Genomic DNA, 13,550 nt, shown 5'->3' with positions numbered 1-13,550 from the left:
GGAACTGCAGAAGTGGGCAGAGGCTGAAACGATGACATGGCAAGAGGCGAGCAACATAGTGGGGGGAGGAAGAGGCGGGAACCCTGATGGCATGGAAGTTATTAATAGCTGAATTGTTTGGAGCAAATGAGACCCCGCCACGTGTAGCGAATACAGAGTGAGAGGAATAAATAGGCTCATGGAGGGGGTGGGATGGGGAGCAGTGACCAAGACTAAAGTAGTGAACAATTGAACTGTTGTAAATTACACTGCGTGTTTGATTTGTATTGTTATTTGGTTTGAATAAAATTAATAAAACATTTTTTTTTTTAAACTATCCGCCCTATGGTGGAACGACGATTGCAGCTACCAAGGCCGGATATCCCATTAAGCTATGAAGCCACCTAAGGAATTGTTTTGGAGAGTCACGTTAACCAGTCCAGATCGTCTAGGATGCGGGTTACATACTCAACACTAATTACATCCATATTATTAATGCAGCCATGCCTATTTTAAAGTAATCTTATTGTAATCTGGCATAAACGGACAAATCTACATGCAGGGGTGCACAGTTGCCTCGCGTACAGCCTAAGCAGAATCTTGGTTCAGGAACACGAATGGGAACTTTTAGGAAAGATTTATCTTTTTGCAACGTTCCCGCCATAGTTCCTATGGACCCCCGCTCCTTTTATTCTGTTAATATTCTGTCCTGACTTTTGATGGGACGAAAAGCCTTCATCTTCACTTCCCTTGCCTATTTCTTATTTGTTATGGGAAAACTGATCAATCCTTCAGAATATCAGCACTGGGAATCTTTTTCCTTTTTTGAATTCTTGTACTGTTTAACAATGCACACAGCACCTTACAGTGCAGCGCAACGGGATACAATTTCTATTAACCTAGCAATTGACACTAAAGACAAGCTTGGATGTAGATGGATTTGTTCATTTTGCATTATTTTTAGTGTGCACATTCGTGTTTAAAGCATATGGCTACTAAACGTGGCTAGTGCCATAAATGGTGTGCCATGAGATTTTCTCTTGCTTCTTTGGCTATATTCTTGTTTTGCGTTCTTCCTGCCTTGTCAGGTCAGGACATTCCTTATAAGGTCATTCACCGGTCTGAGAAAGCTGTTGCTTTGACGGTCTTGTGTGTGTGTGTGTGTGTGTGTGTGTGTTTGTGTGTATGTGTGTGTCTCTGTGACTATAAGGGGATGGGTCTGTCTAGTTCCACTCCACATCCGTGATGCCAGAAAGTCTTGGGACAAATGTGAAACCAGTAGTTGTCCCGGATTGAACTACTGGCTGTTTGACTTGTGCTGATCCTTACCATTGGTGGGCTTGTAATTGCTTCCAGCTCAGATAAGAGGAAAAAAAGGACTGCTGCAACCATTTCAGCAGATCATCATTGGAGCCAAGAATCCCTCAAAGAAGCATAGCCTGCTGAAGATCCGAAGACGGCTCCTGCAGTGGCCCAGCACCCCTTATTGTGTCTGGCCCTGTGAATCCCTGATTACCTGATCTCCGAAGACCCTTAGCAGTGCTTCAGCCCTTGGACTAGTGGGACCAACTAGTCTTGACGCCTTCCTAAGGATACTGCCCTACTGAGCCTTCAGAAATGTCCCTGGACTGGCTGGTGGACTAACCAGCTCTTCGTGGGCTACCTCACCAGAAGCACCGCCGTGCCTCGTTCAAGCCCGTAACTTCGGTGGTTGCCTTTCAGCGTCCCAGCATCAAGGGATCCTGTCCTGGAGATGCGTCTGTAACCAAGACTGGAAGGATGTTTGTCCTCACCTGTGTGCGGAGACTGTCGCTGGAACACGTCTCCAACCTGTGAAGTGTCCTGAGGAGGTCTGCATCAGTGTTTCTTGCATTTCTTCATCAACAGAAGTTGCATCGGGCAGCTGCACCTGGCTGGAAGAATCCTTGAACCTGCAACTCCTGTGCACTTCTCACCAGAGCCAGAGGCGGTAGAATCACCCCCCGCCCCCACGATCATCCACAAACTCATCTTGGAAAATCAGAGTTGGAGGGGAGGAGGGTGAGATAAGTAAACGCAGTGCATCTTCCCCCCTGTCCTTTATAGGACAACATTGGGAATAAGTCCCTTTGTCTACTGCATTCCATTTTACTTACCTTTTGGCTGTCGCACCTGGGTAGAGTATCCTGAAATATAAGAAAAAACATGTACTTGCCTTTAGCAAAATTGTAGAAGAATGTTTTGAACTCTCATCAACACAAGTAAATTAAAACTTGCCTGCAGAGGCACCATTCTGTTGAGATAAATTGTCGCTCCTCTGATGTTTGGGCACAAGGCCCCATTCTTCTTAGGGTTTGTATTCAGCAAAGCAGGTAAGTTGTTTAGGTGCAATATATAATGGAACTAGATCACAAGTCAATAACCCAACATAAGTCATTGGGTGTATATTTGAACCAATGGTGAATGCATCTATTTGTATCATAGAGTATTGTGCAATAATGCTACTTGTTCATTTTTCAGTGGGTTCACAAGTCCTATAATAAATAACTGTGTTTTATACTTTGTCTCAATTGAATTCTTACTAAATCTGTCCAACACCTAGAATAGGCGATTTTACACTCACATATTCAAAATTAGCATTTGCATTTTGTAAATTTATATCCGTTTATAATCAGTGTCTTGTTTGCAGCTGGTCTGGGAAGGACAGGCACGTTGATCGCCTGCTATATGATGAAGCATTACAAATTTACCCATGCAGAAGCCATTGCTTGGATTCGAATATGTCGACCGGGATCCATCATAGGACCACAGCAACATTTTCTAGAAGAGTGAGTATAGCAAAGTCGAAATCTACAGTGTGATTAACAACGTTCGCGTTTGTTGTTTAATAGTTAAGGGCTTCTATTCACAACATACATCTTATGAATTATAACATTCCTCACTGTCAGCTGCAGTAAAGCATACGGTCACGTATGCAAAAGAAGCTCCATATAAAAGCATTTGAGTGTATTTGTGTCTAAGGCTCAGCTACCACCGTTTGGTATGTTGTTACCTTCATTTTACCTTGCAGATACAATGTGAGTAGTGTCTTCAGGATTTTGTGTCCAGATTCTATCAAGTACATTCAGGCTTGCAGGAATCTGCTCTTGTGGCAAGCAGGAATTATGTTGTGACCAGGAAGAAGAGAAGGGATTACATTGCACCTGGGAATCGGTAGAAACCGAAGAATCTGTCATTCTGGGAAGCTACCACTGACGCCACCATAGCAAATCATTTCTTACGATTTTGTTAGCTGAAGGCGCAAACCCGCGGTTGCTTCCATAATTGATCCTGGGGAGTGCCTGTGAGGGCTATTTCGGTAACCTATACATTTTGTAATGAACAGTGGAATGCACATCTCAATAATTGCACACCATTTTTTGTGTATGCCTTCTATAGGAAGTTATTAGCAAGCATTATTTTCTGAATGCTGTATCCACCTGTTGCGACATCATGGAAGAGGATTATGAAATGTATTATCAACTATTGTAACATCACAGCAGGGGAATATCTTTGTCCTTTGCCACATGTATATGTTTTTCTCCTTTTTGGGATGCTGTTGATTGAGGGCTAAGGGAACTGGATATTGTTTGTTGTATATAGTTCTCCCATGCTACTTTTCTTCACTCCCTGCAATTCCGGTCCATGGGTACAGTGCAGGTTGTGGAAAAGGGATGTGGGGAGGGCATACACAACATAAAATCATATAGGGGTAGCATTTAACTGCTGGTTTTATTCCACTGCTGAGTTCAGAGGGAAGACGGACAACTCAAGCTTCATTCTTTATCAGATGCCAGTCAACCCTTGTTGGAATGTTCTCCCTAGATGATAGCTGTCCATCTATAATTAATGCTTTTATACTGTTTTTCTAAATGGAATCTTCCACTGTTTGAGCACACACTTATTGTTGTTGACCAACCCCTATGTTCTTGTTCTGTGCTGTTACTATTGTGTGTTTGTTAAATAATTATCTATAGTGTGGGACGTTATTTTAGTAATAGTTTTTTAATCGTTTTTAACCAACTCTGGGTTTTAGCTCTACAAAAACGTATTTAAAGGCAGCCCTCTGCAACATTGCTCTGCCTCAACTAGATCCTTGTAGCACAAGGTCAATTAGTGGGGAGTATGTACAATTCCTAGGTCCTGGATGCTATTCCTTCCTTCTGCTATCTCTATTCGATGGGTCTTTTAGGAAATCGATGCCAACGCACAAACCACACGTACATTAAGGGATGTTCCCAAGTAATCCCAGCAGTGCTCCAGATAGGATTTTGAGGTGGGAGTATTTTACGCATGATTTTGGAAATTGGAGAGTAAATGCAATTTTAAGAGTAAAAATGAGTTTTCTCCTCTGCAAGAGAGTAAAACGTATCCAACATATACACCCACTCCGAGGCTTAGCCAAGGGGAGTTTAACAAAGGGTTCATAGCATAGTGGTAATCACAGGTGGGAAAATCTCGGGCCCAATACAGTCGGTACACTGCACCAGATAGGTGCTCGTTGGTGACCAGGTAACAGATGACCGTAGTAGTACGCGGCGTGGGGAGCGCGGGCAATCAATGGACTATCGAGTGGATGCCTCCCACAAGTTGCATGGGGGAGGGGGAAAAGGGCTAAGGGGTCAAAGAAGCCGTTTGGGAGGAATTGGGGGGGTCAGGTCGGCACCTCGTTAGGATAGGAGGGCAAGACGGGCTGCAGAATCAGCGGGCAGCACACTGGATCTTGGGGCAAAACCAAATGGCGTGCTCCTGGGCAAAAAAAAAAAAAGGTTGTAATGGACAGGACATTGGAAGGGTTAATTAGGTATGTCGTCGCACAGCATGTTCCTGATATGGAGCTTGTTTAACAAATATTTCATTGCCCGGTGGGTTTTATAAGGAAGGATTGCAGTGAGTGTTTCTTTGTCCGGGCGAATTATAACATGCTTACACACTACGAACTTGCATAACGAGGTGGCATTGTCCGGGTGAGAGGTTTCATCACGCCTATGTTCAAGTGCTTCTGTATCGGATGATAATCATTTAGAATGAAATTATTAGCGTGATGCAATTGGTTAACATGCCTAGGCACCAGTGGCGTGGTTTCTATACCAAGCAAATGGCATGAGTCGGGTGTGTTTGTCTAGGAAACGGTAGGATGATTAGGACGAGGCGGAAGTTTCTAAGCCCTGATCCTTTTTGGCAATCTAACTGTACAGTGGCTATTTTCACAATACAAGCTTTTGCACATAGTGCGCGCATTCCCATTGCATGGTAGGTACAACAATTGCATCACGGTGGTAAACCAGCGCACCAAACCATGGCGCCTAAGAACCGGAAATCCACCATTGCGATCCGGGCCACTGCTACCAAACGTATCTCAATGCAACCCATTCTGTGAGAATACAACCCCTGCAATGTCCTCAAAATTCTTGCTAACCCCCAACATTTGTCTCGCCACGAAGATTGGCCAAAGTGTTGCTTCCGGCCATGTTTTAGACCCCTAGTTGCCAAGGCCGTTGGACCCTGAAATTAAACTGCATCTGCCGAGGACAGAATTCCCCACAAATGCACTTGTTGTTCCAAGTTGGGTGTGCGCATTTCTTTAAAGGCATCCAGCATATCCTCCCCTTCTACCCCTCCAGCAGTGCTCTTTTTGCAAAGTGCCGTCCTAACCCTTGCACCGTCAATTTTAATTGTGGCACTTGCCCTTTCCCATCCGCCCGAAGTGACCCTTGGAATGCACAAGTTAACAATCGTTGCACGTGCCTCACCAGCAGCGCGGCTGTCCCTGTACCGCAAACTGTGTGCGTACGCCATCCTTACTAGCATTCAATGCATTCATAAGTAGGGCAACCTCCCACCCTACCTTTGCTCCCCAACCCCTTCGTAGTAGCGCATCATCCTATTCCCTATTAGCCAAGGTCGCCATACGTCTCGGGTTGGGGTCAGTTTTGCATGGTCAACGCACCACATTGCGGCGGCAAAACAGGGGCATGCAGGTTTTCTGTCGCCCGCTATTAAGGGAAGGCCGCACAATGGGAAGTGCTCCCAAGTCGGTTCGGATGATCAAGCAACTGTCTGTTTTAAACTGCTTTAAATTGTGGGTTTTTTTTTTCTCTCTGACAGCCCGGACCATGCGAGATTATCAGATAGAGGTTCGGGCTGTCGGAGAGAAAATAAAAATGCAATTGAAAAGCGCTGCCAGCAGCAGAAGGGTGGGATGCTTACCTGGCTGGTCTCTCTGGTGTCACCGCGTTTGTAGCCTCCTCTCTCAGCTCACTCTGCAAATAAAGAAATGCAGCAGGACACGTGCGTTTCTGGAAAGGTCTTCCAGGAGGGGGTGATGAGGGGGTGGTTTGAGCCCTGGATTAGGATACATGCTTCAGAGAGAGACTGTCAAGGGAAGTGTCTGCCTGCCTCAAGGCAGGAGCTTGCTTGCTACAGTTCCTTTTTTTTGCAGAAAGTGTTTTTTTATTAATAAATACAGCGTACATGGTACGCAATAGAAAAATAAATCATCCGTATTTCCTTTAATTATATACATAAAAAGGCACATTACGCACCTTAACTGTAGGGCTGAATCCCAGTGTTCATTAGATATGGTACCAAAACTAACAAACGTTGTACTCTAAGACTTTAGGGAATCAGTGCACCGTACTGTGGCAGATTGTCAGTTGGAAATGACTTAATACCAGAACACCATTTAGAGGAATAACGTGCACTGTAGAATGGTCATCAAGAACCCCATTCAGTACCCAATTCTGGTCTGGTACAACGCACAATGGCTCATTGATGGGCTCTACGGTCTGGGATGGGAGCTGGTGCGTCTGTCTCTACAGCTATTAAAAGAAACATAGGTGATATTTACAATAGGGTGTACGTCCTGTAACCAACTCATTATTCTTTGTTAGAGGATATGATGGGAGTAGGAAAACTCTATTTACCGGGCTGATAGACCCATGCAATGATAATACATATAAGTCATAAGACTGGACAATGAGACCGTGATCTAGGACTCTAAACTAGATCAGAGAAATATAATGGTGAAAGAGTGGTATGCACTGTAGTTCCTTGAAGGTTCAGCAGATGGTTTGATTGACTTAGCAGGAAGTAAGAGCAGGTTAAGTAATAAGGAAGCATATACAAAGATCAGACCACAAAGGTTGGCAAACATTTGGTTAATTAGCAGGCACCACTCAGTGTTTCAGAAGCGAGCAAAGTTAAAGGTACAAGTGCTGAGTAAGAAACGTCCTCTGGACAGGTTGCATCCATTTACTGAAAGCTGAAGCTAGTCGGTTTTGTAATTATTTTGTCATGTATCATGATGTTAGAAGGCATGGTGCAAGCCTGCACTAAGTACACGTGTGCCATAATTACACAAAGTCACAAAAGTTGTGCTCTGTATTTTATTGGTGGGTTTGTGAGACCAGTTCCATCCAGTCCCTTTGCCTTTTGGTGAATGCCACTCACAACTACATAATCACATTAATTTTTCTTTTTGTGTGATAGTTTTTTAAACCTTTTAATAATTCAATAAACAAATTGATATGATACAAATATAGTTCATAGATCAAGTGCATAAATCAAACGTGAACATTGTCAAATATAAAACATTCCTCTTTGTTCATATCAGTAATATCTAAAATTAGCCCTCGTAGCAGTTTTCACCTAACAATTCATGAATAATCTTCAAAAAGCAAATTAGTGCCATCGTTTAAGAATGGAGTAGCCCCCTTCATTAACAGAGACCACAGAAACTGTGTGTACTGCACTGGTATCGCACACACATTTCCCAAATAAAAGAATTCTACCTCGCACTTGAGTATCATAGGCTTAAGAGTTTCTAACTTTACATAAATGACAATAGCGTTGATCTTGTGCAACCCCTCTAATTGGGCTTCAGAGGTCTAAATAATCCAATAGGTTAAAGCGAAATAGCATACGGATATCACATATTTTCCTCCGTTAGAAGCACAGACTATATTTAGGCAAAGATGCCAGGATTCTATTAAGGTTAAAATATTCTGTTAAGTTTGTCTAAAGATTTGGGTATGCTGGATACACCAATCATTGTAACGCTCACCTGATTCTCGCAGAGGCGCCGGTCTTGACTGGGCGACTACCGTATCTTCAAAGGTGATGTGTAGCACCCGGTTGGCTCTTTGGGCTGGACCTCTGTGCACTGTATGCTTGACTTCAAGAGTAAGATGTCTGCAGACAGAAAATATGGGATTAATGAACTGGGGTTATTGGGGGTGTCCCTATCTCTTCCCTTTTTGCTCTCCTGTAGACCCCCAAAGGTTAACGCTCTCACCTTAGGTAAGTGAATGCCGAGCTCTCCATCTGCCTCGGGGCAGGGTGCTGTAATCAGTTTCTTCACTGGATCGGTAGCGCAGGCCTCTTGACTTCAGAGGACTGCTGTCCGTCGTTTACTGCACGAACGGTAAGTTTCGAGTAATTCTATTGTCTTTAAAGTCTTTAGCAATGATGTCTCTTATTTTGCAGGTTCCGGCGATGGCGGTTGACGGGCTGAAGTGAGTTGAAGATGGAGTCCGTATGATGAATAGAAGCGCCTGGAAGCACGTAAGTAAGCGCTTGTTGCCTGCTTCACGATGAGCTCTAACTGTCTTTTATTTTGCAGGTACGAGTTCGGAGCGGCTGCAGGGTGCCGGAGAGTGCGAAGAGTCGGTAAGCTTTTGTCTTTCAGATGCCGGAATGCAGTGTGAAGACCTCCGGAGCGCACGAAGAGTAGGTAAGCCTTTGTCTTTCAGATGCCGGAATGCTAACCTGTTCTTTCTTGTCTTTCTAGGTGTTGCTGAAGACTGGATTCAGGATGGTAAGCCTTTTTTCTTAGGCCCAGGATCCGATGCAGAAGACACGATGAGCGTTCTGCTGCAGAGGATGCAGAATAACGCAAAGCAAGATTCATCCACCGGGTGTGGTTTAAATAGCCTCCTGTAGTGCTTAGGTGTCTCCTTCCACAGCCACGCCTAGGTAAGAAAAGAGTTCCTGCTTTCCAGAAGAGTTCCAGTGTTCTGAATCTAGGGAGTGGCTCCTGCCCCACCCAACAGGAAAAGTAGTTCCAAACAGACGAGGATCAGAGGCTCAGCTGGCAGGCAAGTAAGCAGCATGGTCTGCTACAGGTAAGTCCACCCAAGCATTATGAGCCCGGCGCTTCCAGCGCTGGGACTGGACACATTTATGAGCCTGGTGCCACTGGCGCCAGGACTGGGTCCAAAAGGTCCCAATTGGGACTGGTTGGCCCTCGGAACCTGGGTTATGGATCTGCTTCCAAGGGAGTTGGGAAAACCCTGACCTTTTGGAAGCAGAGATCATGACAATCATATCATTTTAATTTGAATGAAAACCGGATTCTCCAATAAGATCAGCCTCCCAGAATCAATTTTAGTCAAAATTGTCTCACATTCTATTGCAAATTTAGATAAAACCAGGGAAGCGTTGTTTAATAACTTTTGGTTCAAATTAACATACAGTGATTCCAAGGTGGTTGCTGGCAGAGGAGGACGTGCGTGAGCGTCTCTCCCCATCGGGCCGCAACAATAGCAATCTAATAAAGCTAAGTGGAGAGATTAACAGATTCCCCCCTACATCCAAAACAAACAAAAACGTGTGCAGCCTCCAACACTGGAATTGTGTGGAGAGGTTGTTATGAGAGAGCCAAGACGAACCACGCCACAGGAGGGCCAGACTGGACACACATCAAAGAAAACACTGAGTGGGCCCAGAAGTGAAGACACTGGCAGTGAATAATTGGGGCAGAGTCAGGGCCAAACTAAGGATAAACCTGGCTGGGTCCTGGACGGATACCAACAGAGGCGAGCAGAGCGTGAAGGTAACATGGCAGACAAGAAACATGCTTACAGCCACAGAGACTGCTAGAAGTGGAACAGGAACAACAGTAGTTCTGATTTGAAGATGGCTCTCGACCACCGTCCTTTCCAAGGCTGAAGATGGCTCTCAACCACCGTCCTTTCCAAGGCTGAAGATGGCTCTCAACCACCGTCCTTTCCAAGGCTGAAGATAGCTCTCGACCACCGTCCTTTTCAAGGCTGATCCGAAAGACTGATCACACTGCCAAACTGTTACTTTCCGATAAGACCGCGTGAAGAAGACCCTCGCAACCTTTAAACTAACAATAAGAGGGACAGAAACAGCACTAGAGATATTAAGACGAGGCTGCGGCTATACTAAGACACCAGGGGAGAGAGATCTAACAAGGCAGTAAACATTATTAATATACAAGCTTAAAGAAGACCCACAGTCCATTGGAGGGATACACCGGCTACGGTGCGATTGTCTGCAAGACAGCGCCACCAATAACCCATAACAGCACAATAGAGGAGATAGCCTTGCCTCAAGCAAGAGAGAGGACCACAGCCAGCTTCATAATGAAGGATATACAGGAGCCGGGCCAGAAACGAGTGGAGACATCCACGCCACAGAAAAGAGAGACGACCATCCACCCCGCCGAACATCAAAAAGTATACAAGTGAGTGGTGGTGGGCTAGCAAGTGGGGAATAAGGGAAAGCCCAATTCAACGGGCAATCCCCCATGAAAAATAGGACAAGAGATCAAGGAGAGAGCCCCCAGTAAATGAGCCCCCAATAAATTGACCTGGAAATGAATGGTAGGGATAATGGATTCAATAAAGCTAAACAGCGTATCCCGACTGAGAAGAACACGATCAAGATGGGGGAACACTAGTGACGAATAATACAATCCAGGGCAGGAAAGGGAATGGAGATCGAGACAACACCAGAATATAATAACGGTGCAAATCCCCCACGATAAGGATAATTACGAGCATGAGACAATATAGCAGGGACACGTCAGGAACTCCGATGGAGTCCACGTGTCCAAGACAAAGGGGGAAGGCGGTGCTGGTGACTCCACATAATCCCCAAGTAAGACAAGAATCGAGCATCAAACAGCTGTGGAGCAGTGAAATCACAACACACGAGGTGGAGGATCAAGCCAAAAACTACAAACGTCAGAGACTCGGCCAGAAAAAACTATGGCGGCAACCAAAGAAGATATGCAAACATGGTTAAAGGAGTTCCAAGTTTGTCCTCCTTTCATACCCAGTCTGAAACATTGAAAGAAGAAATTAAACAATCGGTACAGGAATTGAGTGGACGTGGCAAAACTGGAAGAAAGAATGGACACGCTGGAAAAAGTGGTACAAAATGTGGAAGAAGCAAAACAAAGCGGGAAGCCCTGGAACACTTGGCACACCTGTCACATAATTTAGAGATACAGTGTGAGGACTTGGAGAACCACTCACAAAGGTCCACCATTATAATTGAAAAACTTGCGGAAACAGTGGAGGATAAAGACCTAAATTGTACGGTCCAGCAAGTCTTCAGACATTCTGGCAAGCAATGGGGAAGAAGAGTCAACTGGACCGGGTGCATTGAGTGGGCCCACAGAGAACAGGAGATTCGGGCGCACGTCAAAGGGACGTATTGGTAGTACTCGTCTCATACTCCCAGAAAGAAGACATTCTGAGGAAAGCGAGGTCGGTGGGCCAAATCCGAATGAATGGTCAGGAAATACAACCTTACCAAGACCTAGCACAATCCACGCTACAATAGAGGAGAGAGATGGGCCCAGTAGTAGAATTTTTGACGACAAAACAAGTAAGATATAAATATTTCTGTTTGGCCTACTGTTTACATGGGAAGGAAGAAAACATAGAATTATGACATGTGAAGAGGGATTGCAGATTTTGAACTTACAAGAAGAGAGCAAGGAAGCGAGTGAGAAACAGAGGAGACAGAGGACGTAGAAAACTGTGGGAATGGATAACGGTGCCACAAAAGGGGGAAAAGCTGCCTCAAGAAATGAAATGGAGACACAAGACGGCAAGCAACAACAATACAAAGGCCAAGAACAGAGGGGAAAACGGACACAAACTACACGCCTGGAAGGGGGTAAGATGGTAACACGTGTTAACAAGCATGCGGCCCTAGAGGGCTGGAATGGGGCAGAATCTTGGAATCCTTGGTGGGTTTTAGAATTCCTCACAATGATTTCTCTGGGTAATCTAGAGGGCCAGGCAGAGTGGACACCTGGGCCCTCCTCAGGGGAAGGGAACGGGTAGGGAGGGAGACAGAGTTGGGGGTTGTTGGTGAAGTTTGGGGAGCGGAACAGGGAGCACTGGGGGAGGCCAGAAGAGAGAGAGAGGGGTAAGGATCCAAAAAAGAGGGGAGGAAAAGAGAGTGAATACTCAAATGAAAGATTAAAATTCTCACATATAATGTAAGGGGACTGAATACCCCGGTTAAAATGGAAAAAAGCTCAAAACCTTTCTGCGCATAGAAAAATGTCCCCGCTATGGATGGGCATCTCCTTGAAAAATAAAGACTGGGCTCTGGCAATGGAACCTTCCCATAGACCTCCTACATGACCCAATCCAGGCAGTAATCATCTGAGAAAAGATTGAACAATACTTTAGTCAAATTGCGACAGAAGTGGTATCACAAGAAATAATCTGGGAAGCTTTCAAGGCAGTTATGAGGGGACACTTGATATCACTTTAAGCAAGGAGAGATAAACAAAGAGATCAGTGGGAAAGGGAACTTGAGGGAAAACTGCGTGAAACCCAGGGAGAAATGTCTAAGAATCTCAAAAATATATCCTTAAAAAGATAATTGAGACACATTCAGGGTCAATTGGAAACCCTTAGAACGAAACAGGCTGAGAAAGGACTTCTATATCTAAAACAGTGGCACTATATAAAGGCAAACAAAGCAGACAGACACCTGGTCAGGAAATTGCGAGACAAACCGCGCACTCAATCATAAAATTACTAAATAAATCTGGGCTGGTAAAGACAACGAATGCGGACATAGGGGAAATCTTTAGGGATTACTGCCAAGCGATATATACATCAGATAACCCATCAGGACGAGATCGGGAGGAATATCTGTCTAAGCTATCACTTACACATATATCGAGAAAAGAGAAGAGACTCTTAGAAGATGAAATAAGGGAGGAAGAAGTAAAAAGAGCAATATCAGAATTACCATTAAACAAAGCCCCTGGACTTGACAGATACACAGCCATCTTTTATAGAAAATATAGCGACATTTTGGTTCAATTTCTTATGAGATTATTTAATGCATTCGAAAATAATGGAAACATCACCCGATCCATGAATGAGGCCAAGTTGCTGGTATTCCACAAACAGGGTAAAGATCTGATCGTCCCAGGGTCCTATCGGCCGAAACTATATACTAAGATATTAGCAAATAGACTTACTCGTATGCTTCCCAAACTAATAGGATATGATCAATCAGGCTTTATACCTTTTAATACAAGCATTCGGACAATACCACAGTTCGCGCAGAATTGCCCACTTAATAGAGAAAATTGGGATGACCCAAAGCCCTGCAATACTAATAGTGTCAGGAGATGCAGAAAAGCATTTGACGGGGTTGAATGGTTCCTACAGTTCCGCATACTAGAACACATGGGTTTCGGGGAGAAATGAAATGCATTCAAATGGTGCGAGCCAACTATAAATCACTGGGGATTCGCATTACCC

At 44.6% G+C, this 13,550-nt stretch overlaps 1 protein-coding gene across 6 annotated transcripts in view; it reads left to right on the top strand.

The window, feature by feature from the left end:
• CDC14A (cell division cycle 14A) overlaps positions 1–13,550 on the top strand; it is a 1,359,412-nt gene that overhangs the window by 822,084 nt on the left and 523,778 nt on the right. For all 6 annotated transcript variants that reach the window (XM_069641577.1, XM_069641576.1, XM_069641579.1 and 3 more), the window contains one exon: positions 2,648–2,786. In XM_069641577.1, the coding sequence (XP_069497678.1) occupies positions 2,648–2,786 (139 nt within the window). The remainder of the gene's footprint in view (positions 1–2,647; positions 2,787–13,550) is intronic.

This window comes from Ambystoma mexicanum, chromosome 1q, assembly GCF_040938575.1.
Source record: "Ambystoma mexicanum isolate Mex_15411 chromosome 1q, UKY_AmexF1_1, whole genome shotgun sequence".
NCBI classification, from domain to species: Eukaryota; Metazoa; Chordata; class Amphibia; order Caudata; family Ambystomatidae; genus Ambystoma; species Ambystoma mexicanum.
This window is presented reverse-complemented; position numbering and strand designations above follow the sequence as displayed.